Below are 27,307 nucleotides of genomic sequence, written 5' to 3' on the forward strand. Positions count from 1 at the left end.
CTACACTTTTACAATTTACATTAGAATTGTTTTGTTAAAAACAAAGAAGCAAGCCCTGCCAGATTTAAAAAGTAACTCAAAAGTAATGTAACACATTACTTTCCATAAAAAGTAATTAAGTAATGTAATTAGTTACTTTTCCAGGGAGTAACACAAAATTGTAATGCATTACTTTTAAAAGTAACTTTCACCAACACTGGATACAACCACCTTAAAATGTAGCTAATTGTGATCTATGAATTAATAATTCATGATATTTGTAAAACCACTCTTTATCCTGAAAAATATAATTAAATGCTTTTGAAAACTCTGATTTTGTATACACTCACATGTATTAATTAGTAAGTAGTAGGTTAGTGAAAATTACACCACATTACATTTTTAGAGTCATCAAAATAATTTTTGTTGAAAATGGTAAAGAACTAGATTATTAATTTTCTTTATCTGCTTAATTTTAGGTTATTCAGTACTTGGAGCCTAATTACAGTCACAAGACTGTACAGTCACAAGACTTTTACAGTCAAAAGAACAACAGTGATGATTCTGCTTGGTTTGTTTAACGCACATTTTATTTGTGAAATTCTACAAAATGGTTGGTGAGAAAAAAACCCTCATGCACATCCATACATTTTTCCTTTAGTAATTATGTTTGCTACTACACTATATTATTGCAGTGAAAATGGATTTGGTTTAACTGTGACAGGTAGGTAGCTGTGCAAGCGCAGTGTTACCAATGAATAAAAGGAATCTGACAAAAGCTAATAAAGCAATGCAAAATGGCACTATGTAACACGCCACACCAGTGTACTTCCTGTCTTGCATCAGGTATTGATGTAAGTCTTTCTCATGCCATCAGCATTAACTGCGTAGAGTTGGTGCACATCTTTCAACAACCCAGCAAACTGCTCCTCCTGTTATCAGATGCACAGATGCAAGGTTTAGCTTAGTTATATTTTATGTACAAGCCTAAATTAATGATATACAAAAATGGAAAAGTGAAAACCATATAACTTACCAAAACATTCATGCGTTCTACTGCAGCCACAGCGACATTAAGCTTTCTTTCATCTTCCTCTCTTTCTTCTTCTATTACACCCAGTCTACAAACAAGAAGTCTTATGAGTATCTACAAATGAACACATTTTGACTTCTTTTAATCCAAAATTGAACATTTTTTTAACCTGAAAGTTGCGCTTGCCAGCTGTTCCTCACGGATGGCTAACAGATTACGAAGTTCCTGAACTTCTGTCTGTAGCTGTGTATTCTGGTCTTGGGTCAGGACTATGAAGTCTTCTAACCGCTTGGCCATCTCCAGCTCGCGCTCGGTCACCTGCTCCACGCCCAAACGCAGCTCAGCCAACTCTTGTGCATGCTATGAGACACCACAACTTTGTCAACATACTGCGGCATTTTATTACGCCATTTTCATTTATTACACAAGTTGTGCTGCTAGAGTATGCAAAATAGACCCACCCTGTCTAATGTGCTTGTCTCCTCTAGCTCTTGCCCTATCTTTTGGTAGGGCTCATTGCTGTTGTTTTGTTTGATCCAGAGTACTTTAGCTGCTGGGGCTTTGGATTTTATGGCCTGTGCACAAACAGAAAATACAGATCAAAGGAAATATATATTTGAAGCACGTCATTGGCAAAATATCTGGTAAATTTTCACCAGCCTTACATTGCTCGGTGATGAAATTTCCAAACAGGGATCTTGATCTGGACTGTAGTCCTGGCACTGTGTAGGCAGCTCTTCTTTGCTCGTCTGCCTCTTTAGTGGTTGCCGTTGATGCCGTGTTGGTCTGTTGGGGACACTGAAAGCCCGCTGCACCTGCTTCCGCTGACGCTGGGTTCCGCCTTGGTTGGATTTTGAGTCTATGGGAAGCTGCTGCATGGAGGTTTGTAATGGACTGTATTTGGGGAGATCCTTTGGAGCTAAATATGTAGGCCTTGGTGTTCCATGACTGCTGTTTTAGTAAGAACGGAGACACAGGTGAAAGGTGTGTAAGTACTTTGAATAAACCTTAATTTTAAAGCTTGATACAGCTTCTCTTGGAGAAATTTGTTTATGTTGTAATATTATCTTACCTGCTAACAGGGATGCGTTGAGCTTCCTGGCCAAGGAACTCTGTGATCTGGTTGAGGATTGAAGGCAAGGGATGTAGGTTGTCTATTTGCTCCTACAAAAAAGATGAGCACGTTGTTTAATTAATGAGATAATTTCATTGTCTTCTGATTAGAGATGACAGCAAAGCACTTGCTCAGATGATCCCTGATGTCTACCTGTTTCATTACGGAGATAATATCGACCAGGAGATTGTGAAGGACTGCTAGACGAAGGGGCAAGTCTACAAAGCCATCAAATCGAGCCATGGCAATCTCACTGTCTGGATCAGACACTTTCTGTAGGAATCCTCGCATAGGCTCCCAGTGTTGTTCCAGAAACTCGTTCATGAAAAACATGTACTCTTCTTTTTCACCAAACCTGGTGGATATTGAGATAAAATGATTGTTTCCAATTAGATGAGAACAAATGTTACAAAGGCTTAATTCTACTAGGATTTATAATCAGTACACAAAACACAGACCTGATGTAAGTTAACTGAAAGATGGAATGGTAATCAGAAAATAAGAAGATTCGTTCACTGCCAGAATAAAAAGTTCCTGGTACTTTCTCATCTCCATGTCATCCAAGATGTTCATGTCTTTCTTCAGTCACAAAGAAATTTGAGTTCAGTTGCAAAGTTTTTTGAGGAAAACATTCTAGGATTTTTGTCCATGTAGTGGACTTCAGTGGGAGCCAAGGAGTTGAAGGGGTTTCAATGCAGCTTCAAAGGGCTCTACACGATCCCAGCTAAGGAATAAGGGAACTTATCTAGTGAAACTTTACTTCAGTTTAGAAAGGTAAGGTTTTTTTTTTTTTAAGAAAATCATTGTTTTGCTACACAAGGCCCTTATTCTTGGCTGGGATCGTTTAGGCCCCTTTAAAGCTGAGCATTTTGGACCTTCAACCCACTGGCCACCATTGAAGTCCACTACATGGAGAAAAATAGTGGAATGTTTTCCTCAAAAGACTTAATTCTCCTTTGCAACTGAAGAAAGAAAGACATGAACATCTTGGATGACATGGGGGTGAGTAAATTATCAGGAACTTTTTATTCTGGAAGTGAACTAAATTTGGCTTTACAGACTGGACTTACAAGGTGAAGTTTGCAAGGTTCTGAATGACCTTGGCTGTCAGAGTGAGAGTACGAAGGGTGTTTGTCTCTGGATATGCTTGAGTGAGGCCGAAGAGTGATGGACTGAGGATCGCTGGGCATAAGAATCGAAGAAACAGAGATGCCGATATGAGACGGTGTCCGATGTCTGTTTGACCTCTGTCCTCACAATCTGATACCCAGCTGGAAAAAATCTCATTCAACTCTGCAGGGAAAGAGCTGTTCATAAAAGGGAAAGAATTGATTTAAAAATAATTTTCCAGTGGATAGCTAATGACACCCATTAGTTAAGTGTACATAGTATATCTAGTTACTATTATGGAAAATACATTACAACAGTTTGGCCATCTTAGATGTGAAAATACTTTGCACTTGATCTTTATTTTCAAAGTATGTTCATTTAGGTTTATCTTACTCTTGCATGTCAGTTATTCTCTTTACAACATCCGCACATGTCTCCTTTAGATGTCTCTGGTTGATTGGTAGATCAGAGGCAGAGCATTTCAATGGGTCTACTTCACAGCTCTCTCCTCCATTATACAGTCTGGCTATGAAGTCACCTGTGGGTAAAGAAGGTTAAACAGGAGGATCGAGGTAAATATGATGACACATGTAGTTATAACAAGGGATGCAGTAGAATATTCCTTACCAAGTGTGTCAATGAGATACTTCTGCCCCACCAATTTCATGTACTCATCAATAGCCTTTGTGGCCAGTGTATTCTCTCTGAAAATCAAAGCCTCATTTTCTCCCAAGCGCTGAACTTCTGCACTACCAAGATCAATCAAGAACTCCTGCACATTCAAAGACCAATCAGAAATCTGCAGAGCTCATTCCTTTTCCTGAAATTTCTGCTGTTGTCACTTACCTTAGCTTTCCCAATGCTCTGGAGCACATGAACAAGTGCTCCTGCAAGTTCTTCTTTCTCCCGTACATTGAGAAGGGGTTCGAGGCTGCTGCACATATCCACATAATTCACTGTGATATATTCTGCGAATTCTTTATACCTCTCAATAGGCAGAATTTTTAGGATCTTGAATTTGGCCTTGACTCGAAGTGATGCTTGTGGTCCAACTTGGTCCTTCGCTGTGCTTGTTCCTGGGGGCTTGTAGGGAACAATGGGATACCACTTCTCCTGATAGGCTCGTCCTTTTATTTCTGACAGATTGAGAGGCACACTTCCTAGAGGATGCAGGATGGAGTCATCCTTGGAATGCCGTTTCTTTTTGGGGTCTTCGTCTCTGAAGAGGTGCAGGATGATCTGGTTCACAGGGGGCAAGTTGTCAAGTTCAAAAAATTCGCCCCAGAATAGCTGGCAACCTCCTGAAGCACCACCACCATGGCCTGTGCCACCTGCTCCAGATCCTCCGTCGACTGCTTGGCTGGAGCGTTGGGCGGACTTTCCCACGGCTCGGCTACTGGTGCGAGCAAACAACGTACCATCAAGGTGGACCTCGCAATAATATCGCTTCTTTGGGGGAATGTCTTTTGCTTCATTAACCCAAAGGCTCAGTGAGTACTCAGTGCGCTCACAGTTGTCCTGAAGTATAAAACATTATAATTATTTGTAACAAGTACACAATTAATGACATGTTTTGATGGATCTTGAAGTTGAAGAATATTCAGTACCTTATTTGGATGCGCAGCACGACGCAAGTCTTCAATCCAGCGGTCTCTTTCTGCAGCTGAGCTGCAGCCAAAGCAGTGGTTATTCTCTGAATTGATGACCTTTTATGAGTCAGACGGGGAAATGTCCAGGAAATAAGTAATTGGTTTAGATTATTGATTGACATAAAGATAAAAAAAATTGATATGCAACATCGAGGTCTACCTGAAAACAGTACTTCTCCCCTAGAATCGAGCTGTGGACTGGCCTGATGACGGTTGTCTGGTCTGTGCTAAGATCCAGGCTTTTTGCAGCACTGACTGGAATTGATAAAGATTCTTTGGAGCCATACCTTCGTACAAAGTGTGAAAGAGTGGTTAACTGCATGTCAAATCAAACCATCAGATGATATGTTTGTTCCGGCTGACATTAATTGATGCTACAGAGTTAGATCAGTCTTTTCTATATTATAAAAATGATCCTCCACCTTCCAGCAACGCTTAGTCCTGCAGTATTGAGCTGTGTGCTGCTTTTCCGTTTGTCATCACCCTGCAAGCGTCGCTTGATTAAATTCTAGCATGAGAATGAGAGAAAAGTATTGTTATGAGAAAATATATATTTATGCATGCATTTTTGTTTAGCAACAGTTTCAGATGGTACAGATTTCTTAAAGATAATGACATATACTCACTTTGACACCACCATCTTGCCCTTTTATTTTGGTTCCACTCTGGGGAACCACAGGATCCGGGTTTAGCTCTAAAGAGAGAAAGAGAACACTTTCTATATTATATGAACACTTTGATGCCACAATATTTCTCTAGTGAGCATTAAAGGTGATCTGTCCCTTTTCCTTTGAAGCATGTTCCATAATGCAATTATTGATCATTAAGGCTTTATGTGTGCATGTAGGTCTTCCTGTTTATTTCGTTCTGGTGGGGAAAATACTACAGAAAGACAAATAATCTGAATGCAATCGCATATTCTGAAACCATGGCAGGAAGCGTAGTCATTTCCTTCCTTCTGTGTGCATATCAATAATTACCAGTTTAACAGAAAATGTAACTGTGTTACTGCAGTTGGATTCTGTTAATACAGAACAGAACTGAACTCTAGGGGCTTTTTTTTTTTTTTAATGTCAAAAATGAGCTTTTACTTGATCATCCATGTACCTTTATAAGCTGGAGAGCAGACAAGCAGTATCATGCAAAGCATGTGCTCCCAATTTTTGGAATTACATGATTATAGGGATCTTAGGGGTGCTTAAATACATCATGATTACAAAAGCAGCAGCTGTAAAAGTGAGTCATATTTGTTCAGCAGTCTGTTAACGTTTTGTGTCTGACAAAGTCTGACACTTTGCACTTTGTCATGAATTTTCAAAGCGCATGAAGTAACTAACTTGCAAAGAATGAAAAAGTGCAAAAGTGCAAAAGTGCAACTGTGAAAATTACAACGACTGAATTGTTTCAGCAATGAACCTAGAGGCCAATTGTGATGCATGGACCTGGTATTAAAAGAACAAAACATTTTAAAAAATAGTATGGTTTGATTAAACTCCTTTCAACATATTTCCCAAATATAGTCTGTGTTAAATTGGGAAAAGCAGAGGGATGCTTTCAACACCCAATGTCCATCATGGCATTGTCAACAAACTTATTTTTCAATCTTTATGTAGAATGACATCTCTGAAGCCAAGAAATTTTACATTTTGTTTCATCAATTGTCAGACTTTAAAAGGTAGGTGTTTTATATGATTTAAATTTCCGAGATCAAAATAGCATTAGATATTTATGGAAGAGCAGAAAGTGTTTGCTATCTACATGTCTAGAGTTTCAAATAAGCATTAATAAACTACATTGCATTTGAAAGCATCACCTGTAATATATATCTTTGTGCTTTGCTAAACAACCGAATTAACTGAAAATTAAGATCCATGTAAACTCAGTTAACTGCATTCTGCCGTCTCCTTAGATTTGTTTTAATGCTGATTGAATTTCACATTCATTAAACTCTCCAGAAAAATAACTGTATTGAATTGTTAAAGAAAGCAAAGTTACAATCATTCTGCTTACCTAGTGCCCCTCCACATACAATCCAGCGCCTGAAACCCATGCTTTGGAGTTGCTTAGAATCAGTTGTTTTCCATTCAGAACATTAGATTCGTAAATCCCCTTTTATGGGTTTTTTATTTTTAATATAACGGTCCTGCATGCTCATTTTTACTGAACTAGACAACACACCCCATCAGTCTCAGTCATCCTCTGGTATGGAACACCCAGTTACGATGATATCTTCAGACACTCAAAGGAAGCAATTTTATAAGCACACGCACACACAACCACGTCAACCATTTCCTCTGCGAACACGTTATCTAGCTTCACTTCATTTGCTTACAGGCAGTCATTGGCTAGAGACAGATGATATCTCTCATCTACTAAAGTCATCTCCGGCTTTTAAGTTGTCAGGACACAGCGAGCTTTGGGCCGTCACTTCATTCAAGTTTACTGCAATCCCCTCAGTGATCTTTACAAGATAATGTTCACATTTGATCTTATGATGCCAGTTAGTTAACAATAAAAGTGGATTAGAAGTTCTGAGCAGATGTTTGTTTGCAGATGGCACTTGGTTAGGTATCTTGTATCTAATGCAATGACATTTAGACATTTTTAAGTTCTCAAACTCTGTGATACTGACCAGTGTGACTTCCACTGATGTTCTGGAGACTGAGGCTGGACAGACAACTACTGGCCCGGTTTCGTACCCTCATCAATGGCTGAAATGAATTTAAAAGAAAATGATATATGGGCAGCATTAAGTTGGCCTAAAATCAAATAGCATTTCCAAACTACATGGACTAATATGGCATATATCCAGTATCTTAATCTGCTAAGTATAATGTCTCATCAGTTGGCATTGTTGCACATGACTGTTCATTACCTCCTCCTCACGTGGAATCAGGATCTGACCATCCTGAAGAAAACAGTTGCTAATGTCCCAAACAGGAACGTCTTGTTGAGGGGCCCAGGAGAGGCGAACAGACTCTTGGACCGCATTCTCAGGATCGCGCTTTTCTTTGTCATGAAATGTAAGAATTTACATGCAACGTTTTAATTTAAAAAGTCTAGAAGCTACACATGCTGCAATGAATTTGGAATTCAATTCCAATTTAAGAGCAGTCCTATCAATGTCCAATTACATGTCAGGTCATTTGGGTACAAAAGTGATTGTTAGTTATCTTGTGGACTCTCTACTTTGTTTATTGTTTCATCATCATCTCTCACATCCTGTTGTTGTACCCTCATTCTTTAGCGCCATTTAGTGGCATCTGCATGTACAGTCTTTTAGAAGGTTAGAAAGCAACTTTGTCCTGTCCAACAGTACAGGTACAAAATGGTTTCAGCCTTATTTAAGCTTATGTTTTGCAGAATGTTTAGCATTAAAACTGAAGTTCTTACCATGCTCTACAATGGTAGCACCCTGTAGACGCTGTCTTTTGAACTTCTGTGAGACCGTCTGTAGGTACTTCCTTATTTTACCCCTTTGCGTTGTGTCCTGGACAGTGGACCCAGATGCCTGTGCACTGGAGGACCCAGATGCAGAAGATGGGGACAGGACTGAAGATAGAAGGGACCCCGGTGGCTCTGAAAGAGCTCTGCGGAAAGGGTTTTTCCTTGAAGTTGCCGGCTTCTCTGGTTTGGATGGGCTTTCGCTGTTCCCTCGAGTTGCAGTCGAGCACTTTTCCCCTGCGTCTTCACTTAGAGCTTTGCGCCAACTCTGCATTTTATTCCATTTGTTTGAAGCCCCTTTCTCCAGCCTCTCAATAGTCCCCTGTGCCGCCGTGTCATTCTTGGCCCCCGTGTGCCACTTGTACGTGTTGAGCAGCTTGCCATCCTCAGGTTGCCGTGGGTCTTGATCAACCGGACTGTTCTGCTCAGGAGACAGATCCATGTCTTCCTCAATCTGTGATGCTGATTGCTCAGCACTCGGGTCTTTGTTTGTACCCATCTTGAGTCCTTCTCTGAGACTTTTTTACTTGTGAGCTCTTAGCACGTTTGCTGAGTGCTGGACGTTTTTATGCAATGCAAAAAGTATGGATTTCTCAGCACTTACCAGTTCTAGAGGTTTTTAAACATCTTGTATCTTCTGAAAGAGCTTCAGATCTCATCATCTGTTCACTTCACCTATTGGCTTGTTTGAAATGATGCAAACTTTGTGGTCCTGAGCTCTTGTAGGTATGAGCCGTTTTTTTTTAAATGCGTACTCGTCGTCCAGTATTCAGGAAGCCAGTCAGTTTGTGGGTGGGGAAATCAGGTTGGGTTTACAGGTTGAAGAAAGACTGAGAGATGAGGATTTCTCCCGGAGTGCAAAATTATAGTATTATATGTTCTTTTCTATGTTCTTCTTATTTATTGAAAATCTAGAAAGCCTAATCTTTAATTTAAGCCTGTTTTGTTCTCATTTGTATACGCTGTATTCAAGTTTGAACTGAATTGGTATGGTTGTGATTGGTAAAAAACGTATGACTATCGTAGCGTAACATCATCAAGATTTGATTTTGTTAATTATATATGAACAGTGTTGACAGTTTAACCTAAATACCTGCTTGTTTTGTTCAGTGACGGTTACATTTCCTGTCACAACAGCAGCACTTCCTGGCTCACTCTAGGGCCTGTGTGAAAACCACTTCCTGTCGTGGTGAAGACTAAAGTAATCTTCTCAGCCTTTCCTTCAGTTTAAACTGTCACATACAGAATTCAACATATAAGTTCAGATAGCACCTTGTTTATTTTTACACATGTAATTCTCACATACATACAGGGACATTTCAGGATTTCATACAGGCTCCCAGCTAATGTACAAAGTAATACTAAAGTAATATTTCTGTTTTATGCTAATAACCTTACATTTCAGTCCCAACATTTTAACTTTTAAATTATATTTAAAATGAAAAAATTAACAGTATTTCTCATACTATTTAGTGGGTTTCATTGTTGTGGTTGTAAAGCAGTCTTGCACTGTCAGTCATGTCAGTGACAGCAGATGTCTTCATTGTTACTTCAAAGGATCTGTATCCTGTGAACAACATGGTACAGTCACAGATTAATGTGTCAATTAGTATGGCAAGTATTTCCAGCAATAAGCTTATACATTTCTCAGTATACCATCCTACATACTTTGTAGTGTTCCCAGGTTGTTATTTCGGAATACAGTGAATCCCCTGGACAGGCAGTGGTTGCTACCACTTGTCTATGTCCCAGAATGGTAAAATTCTTCTGCAGAAATCCCCTGCTCACTCCACATTTGACCAGATGATGGCGCAGTAGCTCCATGTCATGTTTTGAGGGTAAATGAGCAGCGTAGTTCCCAATGAAAGCAACACCATAGCCAACAGTATTGCGTCCTTTAGTATGAGCCCCTACTGACATCCAACCTCGGCCTTCGTAGATGTAGCCATCAGACCCAACCACAAAGCTTGGAGAGACAGCCAGATACACATAATACTTATAAAAAATAGGGCAAATATGGTATATGCTCTGATCGAAACCACAAAGTAGGTCAATTCCACTTTTAAGCATTTGACATTTTAATGCATGTAAACGTGTATGCTGTTATTAACATCATAAGGGACTGTTTTGAAATGCTCTAGATAGGGAACAACTTTGTCATCAATTTGTTCAAAAGGATCTTCACTTAAAGCAATGGAGAGACTTGACTCACAATTGATTGCTATAGAGTTTGGACTCTATAGACTCTATAATATTATACTGTAGAGTTTGGCATTAGCATGTTTGGCATGTTTTACACCAAAAATAAGCAAAACCTTATGCACTCTAAAAAATGCTTTGTTGTTTCAGCCCAGTTTTAGGTAAAATGTGGACTAAAGGTCATAGACAACAACGCAGCTGAAATGTTTCCAGGCCCAGAAAGGTAGTAAGAACATTGGTAAAATAGTCCATGTGACATCAGTGGTGCAACCGTAATTTTAAGCATATTTTTGTGCACAAAGAAAACAAAAAATAACAACTATATTTAACAGTTTCTTCTCTTTTGTGTCAGTCTCCGCCACGTGTTCACGAGAGTACCACGACATGTGCGTGTGGTGCTGCTGACACAGGAGCCAGCATTCTGATGAAAAACTGTAGAAATTATAATAATAATAATTAATTACATTTATATAGCACTTTTCTGCTTTTCTAAGCACTCAAAGCGCTCTACATTATGAGGGGGGTATCTCCTCGTCCACCACTAGTGTGCAGCATCCACCTGGATGATGCGACGGCAGCCATAGTTCGCCAGAACACCCACCACACACCAGCTAATTGGTGGAGTGAAGACAGAGTGAGGAAGCCAATCAGTAGATATGGGGATTGTTAGGAGGCCATGATGGTCAGAGGCCAATGGGCAGGGCAAATTTAGCCAGGATGCCGAGGTCACACCTCTACTCTTTTCGAAAGACATCCTGGGATTTTTAATGACCACAGAGAGTCAGGACCTTGGTTTAACATCTCATCCAAAGCGTGGTGCTCTATGACAGTATAATGTCCCCGTCACTATACTGGGGCATTAGGACCCACACAGACCACAGGGTGAGTACCCCCTGCTGGCCTCACTATCATCTCTTCCAGCAGCAACCTAATTTTCCCAGGAGGTCTCCCATGCAGGTACTGACCAAGGCAAGGCAAGGCAAGGCAAGGCAAGTTTATTTATATAGCACATTTCATACACAAAGATAATTCAAAGTGCTTTACATAAAAGGAAGTAGAATAATCATAAAAAGCAATATTATATTAAAACAATAATAAAAACAATAATCACAAAAAAGGAAGTAGAACAATCATAAAAAACAATGATCACAACAATAAAACAAAGAATGTAAAATGTAAAAACTGCTCATTCAGTAAATGCACAGCTAAACAGATGAGTTTTGAGTCTAGATTTAAATGTAGTTAATGTTTTAGCACATTTGATCTCCTCTGGAAGCTGGTTCCAACTGCGGGCAGCATAATAGCTAAAAGCGGATTCCCCTTGTTTTGTGTGAACCCTTGGTATTTCTAACTGACTCGATCCTAATGATCTGAGTGGTCTGTTAGGTTTATATTCAGTGAGCATATCTGCAATGTATTTAGGTCCTAGGCCATTGAGTGATTTATAAATGAGTAAAAGTACTTTAAAATTCTAAATATAACTGGAAGCCAGTGTAGGGACCTGAGGACTGGTGTGATATGCTCAGATTTTCTGGTTCTAGTCAGAATCCTAGCAGCAGCGTTCTGGACGAGCTGCAGCTGTCTAATGGTTTTCTTGGGAAGGCCAGTGAGGAGACCATTACAATAATCCACCCTGCTTGTGATAAAGTTTCTCGAAGTCTTGACTGGAAACAAAACATCTAATTCTTGCAATGTTTTTGAGATGATATTATGCTGATTTAGTTACTGCTTTGACATGACTACTGAAACTAAGGTCTGACTCCAGAATCACACCAAGATTCCTGACTTGGTTTTTAGTTGTTTGACCCCTAGCATCAAGGTATGCATTCACCTTAAGAACTTCCTCTTCTGAATGCCGACTTCAGTTTTCCTTGTTTAACTGAAGGAAGTTCTGGCACATCCAACTGTTAATTTCATCAATGCATTGGCAGAGGGAATCAATGGGGCTGTAGTCATTTGGCGATAAGGCTAGGTAAATCTGGGTATCATCAGCATAGTTGTGATAGGCAATTTGGTTCTTTCTCATTATTTGACTTAGTGGGAGCGTATACAGGCTAAACAAGAGCGGCGCAAGAATTGAGCCTTGAGGGACTCCGCATGTCATGGACGTCCACTTAGACTTATGCTCTCCTATACTCACATAATAACCGACAACCAGATTGAAAATTGTCCAGGTATCCATTTGAGTTTAAGCAGTTGTTCAACTGATTGAAAACTACCTTTTCAATAATCTTGCCTAATCAATGTCTTGAAGATTAGACATTGGTCTATAGTTGCTCAATATGTTGTTATCAAGATTGCTCTTTTTCAGAAGGGGCTTAACAACTGCAGTTTTCAGGGAGTTTGGAAAAGTCCCAGAAAGAAGTGAGGTGTTCACCACTTCTAAGAGATCTGCTTCTAAACAATTAAGCACACTTTTGAAAAAAGATATGGGAAGTGTGTCAATGTTGCAGGTTGAGGATTTAAGGTGCTGTACTATTTCTTCCAAAGTTTTGCTATCAGTTGCTTTAAAAACAAACAAAGTGACTGCTTTTTGAAATTGCGGTCGTATCTGTCTAACCTCTGCATAACTTGAGGATGTGCTAATCACCTTTCTGATATTAATGATCTTCTCTGAAAAGAAGGAAGCAAACTCATTGCATTTGCTGTCAGAGAGCATTTCACTGGGAATCTGACTTGGGGGGTTTGTTAGTCTCTCAACAGTAGCAAAAAGAGTGCGAGTGTTGTTGAGGTTACTGTTTATAAGGTTTGAGAAGAACTTCTGTCTTGCTGTGGCTAGTTCCACATTGAAAGCATGAAGGCTGTCTTTATAGATGCTATAGTGAATTTCAAATTTTGTCTTCCGCCACATCTGCTCAGCTTTTCTGCATTGTCTTTTCATAATCTGTACTGCTGTTGATTTTCTCCAACATGATTTTTGTCTGCCAGTCGTCTTTCTGACTTTCACTGGTGCAATGTCATCAATGACATTCTTAACTTTTGAGTTAAAGGACTCCAGGAGAAGATCAACAGAGTCTGCAGAAATGCTTGGCACTGAAGATATAGCCTTCATAAACAGCACACTAGTGTTTTCGTTAATACATCTCTTTCTGACAGAGACGGATCTAGATTCAGTGGTAGCAGAGATCGTCTCGGGTTACTTGACTGTAACCCTGTTCCCTTAAAAAGCGGGAACGAGATGCTGCGTATCAATACGCTAATGAGAACATTCTTTGTTCGACCGGTTGTGAAGATTGTGTGTCAAACACGCCAAGAATTGGCTTAAATAACCTCGGTAGGTGACGTAACTGATTACGTGCACCTGCGGGTTATAAATAGATGTGAATCGAACACACCTGCAGGTTATGCCTTTGTCTGAAAGGACGTCCAGGCACGCCTGCAGTGCGGCATTGAGGCGCAGCATCTCGTTCCCGCTTTTTAAGGGAACAGGGTTACAGTCAAGTAACCCGAGACGTTCCCTACCAAAAGCTACACTCGATGCTGCGTATCAATACGCTAATGGGAACGAGAATACCAACGCCGCCGCACTGGAAGTGTCTGGACCCTTCAAGGTTGTGTAGTGTGTGCGCACAAACATAGAAGAGGTCTCAGACATGACTCTGGGATGTTGACTCAAGGACATGAGAGCCCGGAGTAGCATGGACATCCAAACTATAGAATCTGATAAACGTGTGCGGTGAGGACCAGCCTGCCGCATCACACACTTGTTGCAGGGGGGGCACCTCTTGCAATAGCCGTGGAGGATGCAACCCCCCTGGTTGAATGAGCCCTAAGCTCTAGAGGCGAAGCTTGGCCGCGCGCCTCATAAGCTAGGGCAATAGCATCCCTCACCCAATGGGACATAATTCGTTTAGTGGCGGCCGCCCCCCGGTTGCGGCCCCCATAGCATATGAAAAGTTGCTCTGACTTACGCCACTGGCTTGTGCGGTGGACATAAATTTGAAGAGCACGTACTGGACACAGTAAGTGTAGCCTTTCCTGCTCCGGTGAAGTGAACGGCGGAGGGGAGAAAGCTTCAAGAACGACCGGATTTATGGTCGAGAATGGAACTTTTGGAAGATAATTAGGGTGAGGGTGCAAAATGGCTTTCACCAGCCCAGGGGCAAAGTCCAAGCAGGATGGAGAGGTTGCCAGAGCCTGCAAATCCCGATTCTCTTGAGAGAAGTAATAGCCATTAGAAAAAACATCTTTAGAGTCAGAAACCTGACATGTGCTGACTCTAGTGGTTCAAAAGGGGTCCCAGACAGACCCTCGAGCACTATCGCTAAGTCCCATGAAGGGACTGTTGCTCTGGTGGGCGGCCTTAACCGCCTGGCTCCACGAATGAAGCGAGCGACTAGTGGGTGCTTCCCCACCGAGACCCCGTCAATCAGAGTGTGGCAAGCTGAAATGGCGGCCACATAGACTCTGAGAGTACCAGGAGATATTCCTGAGGACAATTTCTCTTGCAGGAATTCCAGCACTGAAACAACTTGGCAGTGAACTGGATCTGCATGGTGTGTCACACACCAACTTTCAAAGACACGCCATTTGAGGGCATAACTTCTTCTAGTGGAGGGAGCCCTAGCACTCAGAATAGTCTCTACAACATCAGCTGGAAGCCCAGCATCTCTTAGTTGGTCCCCCTCAGGGGCCAGACATGAAGGTTCCAGAGCTCGGGCCGGGGATGAAATATTGTCCCCTGCGCCTGAGATAGGAGATCTCTCCTGACCGGAATCGCCCACGGCGAGCCGTCGAGGAGGGATATTAGATCTGAGAACCATACTCTGGTCGGCCAACGGGGCGCTATCAATAAGAGGCGATACCCCTGTTGACGGACCTTGGCTAGGACTCCCGGGAGCAGAGCAATCGGGGGAAATGCGTACAGACGCAGTCTGGGCCACATGTGGGCCATCGCGTCCAGACCCAGGGGAGCTGGAGGAGTCAGAGAGAAGTAGAGGGGACATTGTGCTGTCTCCTGTGAAGCAAAGAGGTCCACCTCTGCTTCGTAAAATCTTTCCCAGATTTGACTGACTACTTCGGGGTGGAGTTTCCATTCCCCGTGTGTCACAGCTTGTCTGGACAGAAAGTTTGCTCCCATATTCATATGCCCCGGAATATAAATCGCTCTGAGGGACAGGAACTTGTCCTGTGCCCAAAGCAGAATCTGCTGCGCTAACCTGTTCAGGCGGCGCGAACGCAGTCCGCCCTGGCGATTTATGTAAGAGACCACCGCTGTGCTGTCCACCCGCACTAGGACATGGAAGCCTCTTAACTGCTGGAGAAAGTATTTCAGGGCCTGAAATACAGCCATCATTTCGAGGCAATTGATGTGCCAATTGAGATGATGACCTCTCCAGATCCCTTGGGCTGGACGGCCATTCAAGACCGCACCCCAGCCCTTGAGGGAGGCGTCTGTCGTTAGCATCTTGCGACGACAACACGGACCTAGAGTGGGACCCAAGGTCAGAAACCGGGGTCTGAACCACATAGAAAGGGTACGAAGCCCCTGGCGCGTAACCCTTATTTGCCTCTGGGGATTGGCCCTTGGATGAAATCCCCGGGCTCTGAGCCACAACTGGAACGGTCTCATGTGCAGAAGACCCAAAGGTATCACCGTGGATGCAGCTGCCATGAGACCTAAAACCCTTTGAAAGTAATGTAGAGTAACTTTGTGACCTAGCTTGATATTCTTTAGGGTGTTTAGAATAGATTCGACCCGTGCAGGAGACAGTTGTGCCTGCATTGTAATCGAATCCCATACAACCCCCAAATACGTTGTTCTCTGGGCAGGAGAGAGAACGCTTTTCTTGGCGTTGAGTCTCAACCCCAGAGATCGATTGTCACGAACCAATCCCTTGACTGGATCTGAGAAACAATCATCTTGATTGTTAGCATCTTGAACTTGTAAGTTCTGAGGTAGCGGTTTAACCCGCGAAGATCCAAAATTGGACGCAGCCCCCCATCTTTCTTGGGAACCAGAAAGTATCGGCTGTAATAGCCTGAGTCTCTGTCTGGCAGGGGAACATGTTCTATGGCCCCTTTGTCCAGCAGAGTCTGCAATTCCTGTGTCAACAAATGCACTCGTTCCGGTTTCACGGAAGTGGAGACCACGCCGTTGAAACGCGGAGGACGATATGCAAACTGAATCCTGTAGCCCTTTTCTACAGTCCTTACGACCCAAGGAGAGATATCTGGCAGTAGCTTCCACGCTGCCAGTTTCTCTGATAGGGGCACTAGTTTTGACACTTCGCTTATCTGGGGGGATGTTAGATGTACGGTGTCCTGAAACATGGCAGGAGGCAACCGACCATGTAACACTTCGTCGGAGACCGCTGCCCCCCGAAACACCAGTGGTGGCGGAGGTAATACAGTGGTCTCCTGAGGGTGCCGGGAAGGAGCCCCTATTCTCTGCTGGATTTTTACGCGCCCCTCCCCGAGGGGACACCCCCACGGTCCTGGGCGCACCACCCTCAGGACCTTTTTTTTTTTAGTGAGGATGCTCCTCAGGTCTGGCCTCTTAGAGGCGGACTGTGGAGTGCGACGAGCCGCTCCCCAGTCTTTGCGAGGAGGCGCACGACTCGCCACACTCTCTTTCTGGACATCCCGCCTCAGGGAGACCAGACCTGGTCGGGACTGGGTGGCCGACGGTCCCGACGCTTGAGCACGGCGGGAAGAAACCTCACAAACGCTTCTTCATGGCGCCTCGCCTCCCGGAACCTGGTGACGACCGAGTTAACGGCGTCACCAAACAAGCCGGAAGGCGAGACTGGGGCATCAAGGAGGAATGATCGGTCCCTCTCCTTGATGCCTGTGAGGTTGAGCCACAGATGTCTCTCCGTGGAGACCATAGCAGCCATAGAGCGGCCGATGGCACGGGCCGTCTGCTTTGTTGCACGGAGAGACAGATCTGTGGCCCGGCGAAGTTCTAAAAACGCCTCTTCATCGATGGTCCCGCCTGTGCTCAAGTCCTTGAGCAGGTCAGCCTGGTACGCCTGCAAGACCGCCATGGTGTGCAGGGAAGCACCAGCCTGACCCGCTGCCTGATATGCTTTCCCCACCAGCGAAGATGTTAGTCTGCAAGGCTTGGTGGGGAGCATGGGTTTTTTTAAGGATGATGAGCTCCCAGGGGAGAGATAGCCCGCGAGCGTCTCTTCTACCTGGGGCATCATCATATAGCCCCGTGCCTGTGAGTCCACGATAGTCGAATAAATCGACGTCGAGGGCACAAAGACACGGGACGAATAGGGCTTACTCCATGAACGAGCTAGCTCGTCATGGAGATCGGCCACCTGACAGAAATCTGTCATCCAGCTTCGAGCGTTTGAGGGTCTCTTGCTCCTGCGGCCAGTCTAGTTTTAGCCGATCAACCGCTCGAGTTACCACCCCGAGTAACTCCTCATACGCTTTGTCGTCGCGAGAGGAGCGCTCAGAGGTGGCGCTCTCGAGGTCAATCTCTGCAGAAGCAAGAGAGGAAGTGTCCTCCGCCCGTTCTGAAGAAGCGCCGGGGCGCGCTTCAGAAACGGACGCAAGGACCTCCTGATCCGGCGAGATCGCGAGAGAAAGAGGCGTGCCCGTCTCACGCGCCTCAGCCAGATCAACACGCGACCCCCAGGACTGCAGTGAGGAGCGGCGGCTCGCTCTTCTTTGAAAAAAAGCGAGCGCGCACGAAGCACTTTGATCGGTAACTGATCGCAGTGCTCGCACTCTCCCTCGAGCCCGAGGGCAGCGTGTTCTTCCCCCAAACACTCGAAGCAAAAACCATGAGGATCATCCTCCGAGATGAGCCTTATGCAGGGAGGCACGCATCTCCTTTCTGACTCCATCATGATCTTTTTTCTTTTTTTTTTTTTTTTTTTTACTTCACTTTACTTTGTTTTTTTTTTTTTTTTTTTATAAGACGCTGCAAAACAGCACACACACACACAAAACGGTCCTTGAAGACAAAGAAAACCTGCAGGTGTGTTCGATTCACATCTATTTATAACCCGCAGGTGCACGTAATCAGTTACGTCACCTACCGAGGTTATTTAAGCCAATTCTTGGCGTGTTTGACACACAATCTTCACAACCGGTCGAACAAAGAATGTTCTCATTAGCGTATTGATACGCAGCATCGAGTGTAGCTTTTGGTAGGGAACAATATATCAAAGAAAATACAGAAGTGATCAGTGTCCTTAATGACAATGGATGAAATGTTTAGACCCTTACTAATGAGTAAATCAAGAGTGTGTTCACGATTGTGTGTGGGTCCATGCACATGCTGAATCAGGTCAAAAGTGTTTAAAATGGTTATAATTTCTTTTGTAGTTTTGATTTCTGCATTTTCTATGTGAAAATTAAAATCCCCTGCAATAGCAAAACAGTCAAACTCTGAGGAAATCATTGATAACAGTTCTGTGAACTCTTCAACAAAGGCTGGAGAGTATTTTGGGGGCTTGTAAATAATGATAAACAGAATTCGTGGAGCACCTTTCAGCACAATCCCTAGATATTCAAAAGACAAGTACTGACCAAATGACACTTGCTTACATTGATAGACATCTTTAAATAGAGCAGCTACACCTCCACCTCTCCTAACAGCTCTGCAGACACTCATGAAAGTATAGTTAGGAGGAGCTGTTTCATTGAGGACTGTTGCACTGCAGCTGTCTTCAAGCCATGTTTCAATTAGAAAAATAAAATCCAGGTTGTATGTGGTTATTAAGTCATTGATCAGAAATGATTTATTTTTTAGTGAGCGATTGTTTAAAAATGCTAACTTGATGCCATTACTTTTTGTCTCTAGAGCAGTCTTAGTTTGATAGCTAATAGGCCGCAGATTAGATGGGTCAGCTGTATGGCTTGAGAAGGCCTTACACTTTCTATCATGTGATAAAACCGAGATAGAGAAAGCTACAGGCACACTGGGTTCCCGCTTGTTATGTAAACATTCCTGAGTGTTGGTGCTATCGTAGCGGGGACCTGACACATGTCACTGAGAGTTGTTATCAGTTGTTTTTGGTTCACCTACAGCAGATGGAGGAGGGTTTGGGCCCTGGCGTTGTGACAGCGGCCAGAGAGCTCTTGAAGGAGGAGGAGGGCGAGCTGGGCCCACAGGCTTTGGTGGTTGTGGTGCCCGCCGATTTTAAGTTGATATCTGGGGGCTTGCAGCAAAAGAGTGGGAGAGTCTGGTTCCGGCATATACCAGTTCCGCCATTTTCTGTGAGAAGCTTAGAAGTGGAGATGCTGGAGAGAGGGATAATGTGTCTGGTGAGCGGGGCTCTGGCTCTGGTGTTTCCGGTGGCTGAAATATGTTGTCCTGGCTTTCCTGGCTGTTTAGCAGAAAGTCGTCCTTCGGCGCTGAGTCTTGGAGCTGTTGTAGTACGTCACAGTCTGTCTGTGATGAGCTCTGTGGGCAGGGCTCAGCTGGGATGGTGTCCATGAGCAGTGCTTGTTGTGGCTGTGTGGCGTTGTCAGTGTCCTTGTGGGATGTGTCGACCACATGACGACTCTGAAGCTGATTTGAAGTCCTGTGGTCACTCATACCTTGTCCAGGTGTGTGAGTGCCATTCATGTTGGGTGGACTGGCACACTCTACTGAAGGATGACGGAGTGAAAAGTAGATGTTGTCCTTTAGCACTCTTGCACCAAGTTTGTTTGGGTGGAGGCCATCCAGTTTAAACAGTTGTCTGTGGCCCCAGAAAAGATTGAAGTTGTCAATGAAGTTGACTCCTTTTAGACTGCAGGTTCTTTGTAGCCATGTATTCAGCCCGAGCAACTGTGAAAACATGTTAGTTCCCCTTGCTGGGAGTGGTCCACTGATGAACGGCTGAACTTAAAGTCTTCGAAGTGTTTCGATGAGTTCACTGAAGTCCTTCTTTAGGAGTTCTGACTGCTCTTTCCAAATATCATTCTTCCCCACATAGATGATGATTCGATTTGCATTCTTGTGCTTCATTAGGATGTTCCGAAGTTCCTTGTTCACATCAGAGGCGGTTGCTTGAGGAAAGCAGCATGTAGTTGTAGTCCTGCTACTGATATTTCTGATAATGGAGTCACCCACTATCAGAGTCCTGGGCTCGGCTGCGCTCTGAGCTGAGTGCCGCTGTCTGTTCGACCTTGAGCGCCTGTTAGTAGCTGTGTTAGCTGCTGGCTCATACGATCCATGTTCATTCACATTTGGGGATTCTTCACCCACATTCATTAGTGCTTCAAATCTGTTCTCAAGCTGTATAGGAGGTGGTAAAATACCAGTTTTTGCCAGCCTTGTCATAGCCATATCTGGGGTAGAGGATGCTACTGTGGCAATACGAGACACTCGTGACAATCTGATGTCTCGAGTGCCTTTGGGTCTCGCTCCCTGTTTGTGCCATTAGTGTGTCGATCAGTTTCGGCTCGTTCCTCTACACTTAAAAACTGTTCACTGGGTTCACGGGACTCACCGGCTGTATGCTGAGGGGGTCCGTGACGACGGTCTGCTAAGTGTTCTGCCTGTTTTGGAAGTCCAGCAAGTAACTTTGTTTCAAGAATCACAATCCTTTGTAGAAGTCTGTGGCAGTTTGTGCAGCAAGTAGATTCCAGAAGAGGCTGAAGAGGCATTTTCTTTCTTGTCTGTTGAAAGTAGGCAGCTGTGTTTTCCCGTCTCCAGAATGTAAACTGCTGGCAGTGGGAGGCAAAGGGTCTCCTTTTTCGTAGTATTATTCCTGTTACGAAAAGTTTTTAATTTAGTGTTTGTGCCAAAAATGTGTTGTTTAAGCACTGAGAAAAGTATAAAAACGGGGAGCAAAGCGCGGAGCAGTAAGCAAAAGCGTCCGAACAGTAGCAAAGCCGGAAGCAGGCTCATCCCTGCTTATCTTCAGTGGGTGACCAGTCTTGGGCTGCAGGGTGATATAGCTGCTGGCTGCAAAATTTTTGTTTGTTATTTTTGTTTTCTTTCTGCACAAAAAGTATTCTTGTAGCTTCATAACATTACGGTTGAACCACTGATGTCACACGGGCTACTTTAGCATTGGCCTTACTACCTTTCTGGGCCTTGAACGTGTCAGTTGCATTGCTGTCTATGCAGGATCAGAAAGCTCTCAGATATAATAAAAAAATATCTTAATTTGTGTTTGGAACAATATGTGAGTAATTAATGACAGAATTTTCATTTTTGGGTGAACTATCCCTTTAACAGAAGTTACTTCATTGCAATGCATGCTTTCTCCTCTAAGAAAACCTACCATTTGGAACAGCGTTTTCAAGATGTTCACATTTGTAGGCAGCACACTAGAAATAGAATGTATATTGTGACAGAATCATGCAGAAGCAAATGTTACCTGTAGCCGATATCATGCCAGCCCCGGTCATTCTGGTGGAAATGTTGCATCGCCCTCATATTTCTGGAACATGTCTGAAGGTTTCGACAGGGTTTGCTGGGAGTATGTGTGTGGTGAATATACAGAAATTGCAGTGGTGGTGACAGAGAGCCTAGAGAAACCGTAGGTGGCGCTGCGCCCCATATACATCTTGGAATAATGGCAGGACACTCTGAAGGAGGGTAAGCATGACGATTGTCAGTTTGAGCACACAAGTTTTACTTGACCAACTGGATGTACCTTCACTTACCCATATAACGTAGCACAAAATCTTTAATTCCTTTTTGTATTAGACTCTCCACCCCAATGTCTCCTGGATGACTATGCAGTGCTTCTGCTACCATCTCCTGAAGCAGTGATGGTTTTGTAATCTTTTTAAAATTATGTCTGCGAAAGCGGCCCATCAGATGAGTATCCGAGACATTATCCAACTCTTCCATAGTCCTTAAATAGTAGCTCCTCAATAGTGTGCTTAAATTTACTTCAGAGCAGTTAACAACAGAAAGGTGCTTCCCAAGAATGGCTCCATCCATTCCACCATGGACCACAGCATCAGTGGCCAAAGAAGGCATGCCTAAAAGAGTGAAAACCATGGGAGCAGATAGACTGTCCCAACAACCATCCGGGCCAAGTCGCTCAGATGTAGTTGCGTGGAGAAATGACATGCCTAAGTACTTGGCCAGTGGGAGTAGATAGAAACCACGAGGCTGGTTATTATTCTCGTTAGCCTGTAGCCCATATTCAAGACCTAAAACCAGAGGAGCAAGGGCAACCGTTGTGCCATCAGGAGTCAGAACAACTCCCCTTTCTTCATGACCTTCTGATATGAAATGATGAGTGACTTCTTTCAAGAAATTGAAGAGATCGTGGTTTACATTCAGCTGCTCTGTGTTGTTTTTGTAGTGAATGTCATCTCTATTGTCAGATGATCCCACAAAGTCATTTGTGATGTTGTCACTTTGGTCTGTAATCTTGCGTAGACTTGTCATTAAAGCCAGTGGACTTAGTCCTGGGTTTAAATCTTCTAAGTGTGTTACAGCAGTTATAAAGTGCTCCATGTTCCTTAGATGAACCGCTGTAATTAAAATATTCAATTGCGTAAGACAATAATTATGCGTGTGCAGTTATAATCAAGCAACAGAGGGTTTTGCAGTCTCTCTGAAGACACTGCATATCTATATCTCCTCCTCTGTCTTTTGAAAGCTTTCTGAGATCTTTCTCATCCTGCATAAAAAGCAATGGTACTACCACGTTGAAGGCCCAGAAAGGTAGCATGGACATCTTTAAAATAGTCCATGTGACATCAGCACTTCGTGAACGCGTGTCTAAGACTAACATGGAAGAGAAGAAATAGTTGAATAAAGTTATTTTAGTTCTCTTTGTGCACATAAAGTATTCTCGTAGCTTCATAACATTACGTATGAACCACTGATGTCACATGGACTATTGTAAGAACATTATCCTTACTACCTTTCAGGGCCACAAAACATGTCAGTTGGTTGCTGTCTATGCAGTGTCAGAAAATTACAATATCTTAATTTGTGTTCCAAAAATGAACGAAGGTCTTACGGGTTTGGAATGACGTGAGGCTGCGTGATTTATAACAGAATTTTCATTTGTAGGTGAACTATGTCTTTGAAAGCTAGAATACACTACATGACTTTTTTTGCCTAGATTTTCAATCTGGATGTGCAAACAGTAGTCACCAAAAGTCAGGAGTCGGCAGATTTTAGGATTCATGATTCTATCCAGTCAGAGGACACCAAATATACTGATATTCTAAGCAGAATTTTAGCATATTTAGGGCCTGAGTACTGATGATGCAAGGACCCTATTGGAATGGCTCAGATTCTTCTTCTCCTAAATGAATCACATTTTTGAGGGCTTAAACATACTCAAAAACTTTGCACACATGCCAAAATGATGAAAATTTACATCTGATATGGGTGTGGCAAAATAGCTTGATAGCGCCACCTATAACATTTCAACGAAGTGCCCCTTGAGCTATGTTTCACATAGATGTATGAAATTCGGTAGACAGATGTAACACACCAATACCTACAAAAATGTCCTCTGGTATGAGGTCTGAAACCCAACAGGAAGTCTGTTATTTTGAATTTTCTCAGCAGGTTTTGTGCTGTTTTTGCCATTTTCAGGCATTGTATTTAAACAAACTCCTCTTATAGATTTAAATAGATCAAGACCAAATTTGGTCAGTGTAATCGAAAGCCCTTTGTGATGTTAAATTGTGAAGATTTTGTGTTTTCGTTGAAGGGTGTGTCCCTGACAGCTTGACCTACTGGCAACAGGAAGTGACATGTTTTACACTCTAACAAACTCCTCATAGAGATTTAATGACATCAACATTATATTTGGTCAGTGTACTCTAAAGGGCTTATATTGAGAAGATCTTGAGTTTTTGTTCAAGGGCGTGTCTCTATGGCGGCCTGACAAAGTTTGATGTTTCACCATGGGAATAGGTGTTGTAGCTCAGCCATACAGTGTCCGATCTGCCACAAACTTCACGTGTTGAATTAAAATCCTGGCCTGAACACAAGGCCAATGTTCTGTTATAATCATAGCGTCGCCTGCTGGCAACTTAAACATGCAATATCCAATCTCCACCAAACTTCACAAGTTGTGTTCAGTTTTAAGAACTAGGTAGTGTATTCCAGCCTTGAGCACAAAACAGAATTAATTTCATTCAAACTACAGAATTTCCATGACATTAAAATACATAAAAGACAAATTACTGCTTTATTCTGACTGAACTCTGAATTTTAAAGTGCATGTAATTCGTTAAATGGAATAAGTGAAAATCTGAATATAATTAAACAGAACATACATACCTGAGCTCTGAATGATCACACAAATCCCAGACATGGTAATAATCCACAATGCTCCTGGCGTCATTATCAGTACTAAACGCTACTACTCAGTACTGAGTATTTCTATGTATGCTGAAACACCAAAGGCAGGTCGCTCCAAATTCTGCAATTTAGCGTTAGTCAGGTGGTGTGTTCCGCTATAAAAAACATGTTTTTGTACTGTCAGCAGGATTGCATGTATGAGGGTGTATGAGTGTGTATGTTTGTACTGTTATGTGAGTAAAGGTCTTCCCCATAATCTGAATTTGACTACAAATATTGATTTTTGGATGGCATTGACTGACAGTTCTGCCCTTCTGTTTGTTGTGTAAGTAGAAGTACCAGGTTACTGGAAATAAACAAGATAAAGGTCATAGCTAGACATAGTGTTATACAATGTAATGGCAAAAAAAAAATAGTTGTTGTTGAACATGTGCATTCAGTTACCTGAAGAATAAGCAACAATTGTCTGTATTTAGTAACAGCCTGTGGGGAAACAAATTTTCAGCGGATGTGTTGATTTCCAAGAACAGTTAAGAAATTCTTCCCTCTTGCAGGCAAGAGAAGCTAAAGTATGGAAATTAAAGCTAATTTGTAGATGAAAAGGCCAAAGCTCCTTTGGAAAGCGAACTTCTACTTAATGAATACTGTGCAGAATATACTTTTTAGTGCATAGTAAGTGAAACAGTGGACATTATTCAACAAAAGCTTTAAACAGTAGTACTGTATGTTCTATGCTCAAAGAAAATGTAAATATTTTTTGCAGAAATAGTAGTTGTAGTATGTTTTCTACCAGTAATGTACACTGCTTGGATCCTTTTTGAGGTTTGGCTAATAATACCTACCATTGTTTTGAGAAAGACTGTTTCTGCTTTCTTAAGTGATGATTGTGTGCTTTTAAATATCTCACCAAACAAATCATTTTGAATTTGCATGTTGGCATGTAAAAATGACGTAAAGACACAAAAACGTTCTTTTTTTCAGACTTTATTTCATGTGCATGTGGTTTCACAAATGAATAGATAAAAGTAGATACTGTGAATAAATCCAATGGCATGTCATTCCCAACCTATTGTAAATTGTTTGTGCCAAGTGAAATTAATGGAAAAATAAAATTTTATATATATATTTATATAATTTCAAAGTTCTTTTACAGGCATTTTCTGTCAATAGACATCTATGTGACAGAATGGATTTGAATTGCTTTCAGTGTGTCTGTTTCAAATATTGAAATTAAATCCATAATATTTGTCTTTTTAAAAGTCTTGTTTTATAGTAAACATTCAGAGGGAACATAAAATACTGTAGAAAATTACAAAGTTTTCCAAGGTACCTGACTGTATGATAAGGTATGACAATGTTTTGCAAGTTTTACAATCATGTTTCTTGCACAACACACACCTTTAGGGACAGTTTAAATTTAGCCGCTTTCTTGAGGCTGCAATCTACTGAAACCCAATAACCACATTTACTTGGTGTCTCTACAGTAATGAAAATTAAGTAAACTTGACACCACGACACACTAAAAAAATCTGTCAAAGTGTCCTCCAGAATTGCTCTGTAATTTCATCGGACAATGTCCGAGCTGTATGTATTGCAGGAGTATATATCAAATAAATGAGAAAGTGCAGTATATTCAGGGACAGTTATGCAGTACGAAACAGTGAACAGCCATTTACCTGCAGTTGAGACATAAAAATGAGACAGATGGTCTTTTAAGGGACAATACTAGGTCTTAGGACCATCAGGTTTCATTCAGATGTTTAAGAATAACAAAGAACCTAAAAAGAAATAGTAGGTCTTATGGTGCTATACTGGAATATGAGCAGATCTGCAGCCACAAAAGAGAAATTGAGGGTTGTGGTAAATAAAATATCAATTGTAATAATAATAATAATTAAAAAAAACTATTAAATCATGACTGGCCAAACAGCAGTGCTTTGTTGCAGTCAAACATAATTATGATCTAAATAATGACATTTGTGGTTCTTTGATTAAAAAGGTCTTTTAAAGATAAGAATACCATGTTTGAACAGTACGGTGCGAGGCTTCTATTCACTAGATTTGGTTCCATTGTAGTCGCCCTGCATGTCGGCATCATCCTCTGCGGCGTCTGAGCTGTCGATCATTCCGCGTCTGCCACCACCTGTGCGCCTTGGTGTACTGCTGAAGGATGATGGCTCGTTGCCTCGCCTGAAATGTTACAACAAATCTTAGTATAAAAATACAGACTTTTACCAGGTCGCTTGGAAGCTGGTACATTTGTATACAGTAAATGGCATGTTACATTTCTGAAACCATATTAAACAAAGGAAAAATTTTATAATCCCAAAATGGTTGCAAAGCCCCGAAGAAGTCAGTGTCACTATCCTGAAGCGTGATCTATCAGTCAGCAATTGTATGGAATACATATTTCCCAACACACTCAATTTGGCCTCCTGGCTCAGGTGGGACTCAAACCAAGGATTTTTTTTTTTTTAATGATGAGCATTTTCAGTGCTACCCTGGGTCGTACGATTTGCGTAATTAACCTAATTGCATTTTTTTTTTTGATAAAAATTAAGAAAAAATCCTGTGCTTTGCTGTGCTTATTT

The 27,307-nt window shown here is 42.2% G+C and overlaps 3 protein-coding genes across 7 annotated transcripts in view; all 3 read right to left on the reverse strand.

Annotated features, from left to right (window-relative positions):
• Positions 1-532: 532 nt before the first annotated feature.
• On the reverse strand, positions 533-9,446 carry rasal3 (RAS protein activator like 3). 3 transcript variants are annotated; one of them, XM_051112630.1, is made up of 18 exons: positions 8,279-9,446; positions 7,761-7,894; positions 7,518-7,596; positions 5,512-5,579; positions 5,308-5,393; positions 5,046-5,172; positions 4,844-4,942; positions 4,083-4,754; positions 3,864-4,008; positions 3,630-3,774; positions 3,197-3,433; positions 2,280-2,481; positions 2,085-2,176; positions 1,678-1,960; positions 1,474-1,587; positions 1,182-1,372; positions 1,016-1,100; positions 533-911 (listed from the first exon to the last, which is right to left on the reverse strand). In XM_051112630.1, exons 1-18 carry the CDS (start codon positions 8,826-8,828, stop codon positions 822-824), a joined length of 3,399 nt encoding a protein of 1,132 aa, XP_050968587.1. In that variant the 5' UTR covers positions 8,829-9,446; the 3' UTR covers positions 533-821. The 3 variants fall into 3 exon arrangements, with proteins under 3 accessions (XP_050968587.1, XP_050968586.1, XP_050968588.1); XM_051112629.1 differs by having other exon boundaries at positions 1,678-1,963; XM_051112631.1 differs by lacking the exons at positions 7,518-7,596; positions 7,761-7,894; positions 8,279-9,446 and adding an exon at positions 6,896-7,461 and having other exon boundaries at positions 534-911; positions 1,678-1,963.
• Positions 9,447-9,589: 143 nt separating this feature from the next.
• pglyrp2 (peptidoglycan recognition protein 2) lies at positions 9,590-24,943 on the reverse strand. The gene is made up of 5 exons (XM_051112655.1): positions 24,696-24,943; positions 22,097-22,921; positions 21,808-22,018; positions 9,998-10,295; positions 9,590-9,896 (listed from the first exon to the last, which is right to left on the reverse strand). Exons 1-5 carry the CDS (start codon positions 24,757-24,759, stop codon positions 9,876-9,878), a joined length of 1,419 nt encoding a protein of 472 aa, XP_050968612.1. The 5' UTR covers positions 24,760-24,943; the 3' UTR covers positions 9,590-9,875.
• Positions 24,944-25,684: 741 nt separating this feature from the next.
• Positions 25,685-27,307, reverse strand: part of myh11a (myosin, heavy chain 11a, smooth muscle) — a 36,785-nt gene continuing 35,162 nt past the window's right edge. For 2 of the 3 annotated variants that reach the window (XM_051112626.1, XM_051112625.1), the window contains one exon: positions 25,685-26,906. In XM_051112626.1, coding sequence (XP_050968583.1) covers positions 26,765-26,906 — 142 coding nt within the window. In that variant the 3' untranslated portion in view covers positions 25,685-26,764. The remainder of the gene's footprint in view (positions 26,907-27,307) is intronic. The other variant, XM_051112627.1, reaches the window with a different exon arrangement.

Source organism: Labeo rohita, chromosome 6, assembly GCF_022985175.1.
Source record: "Labeo rohita strain BAU-BD-2019 chromosome 6, IGBB_LRoh.1.0, whole genome shotgun sequence".
NCBI lineage: Eukaryota > Metazoa > Chordata > Actinopteri > Cypriniformes > Cyprinidae > Labeo > Labeo rohita.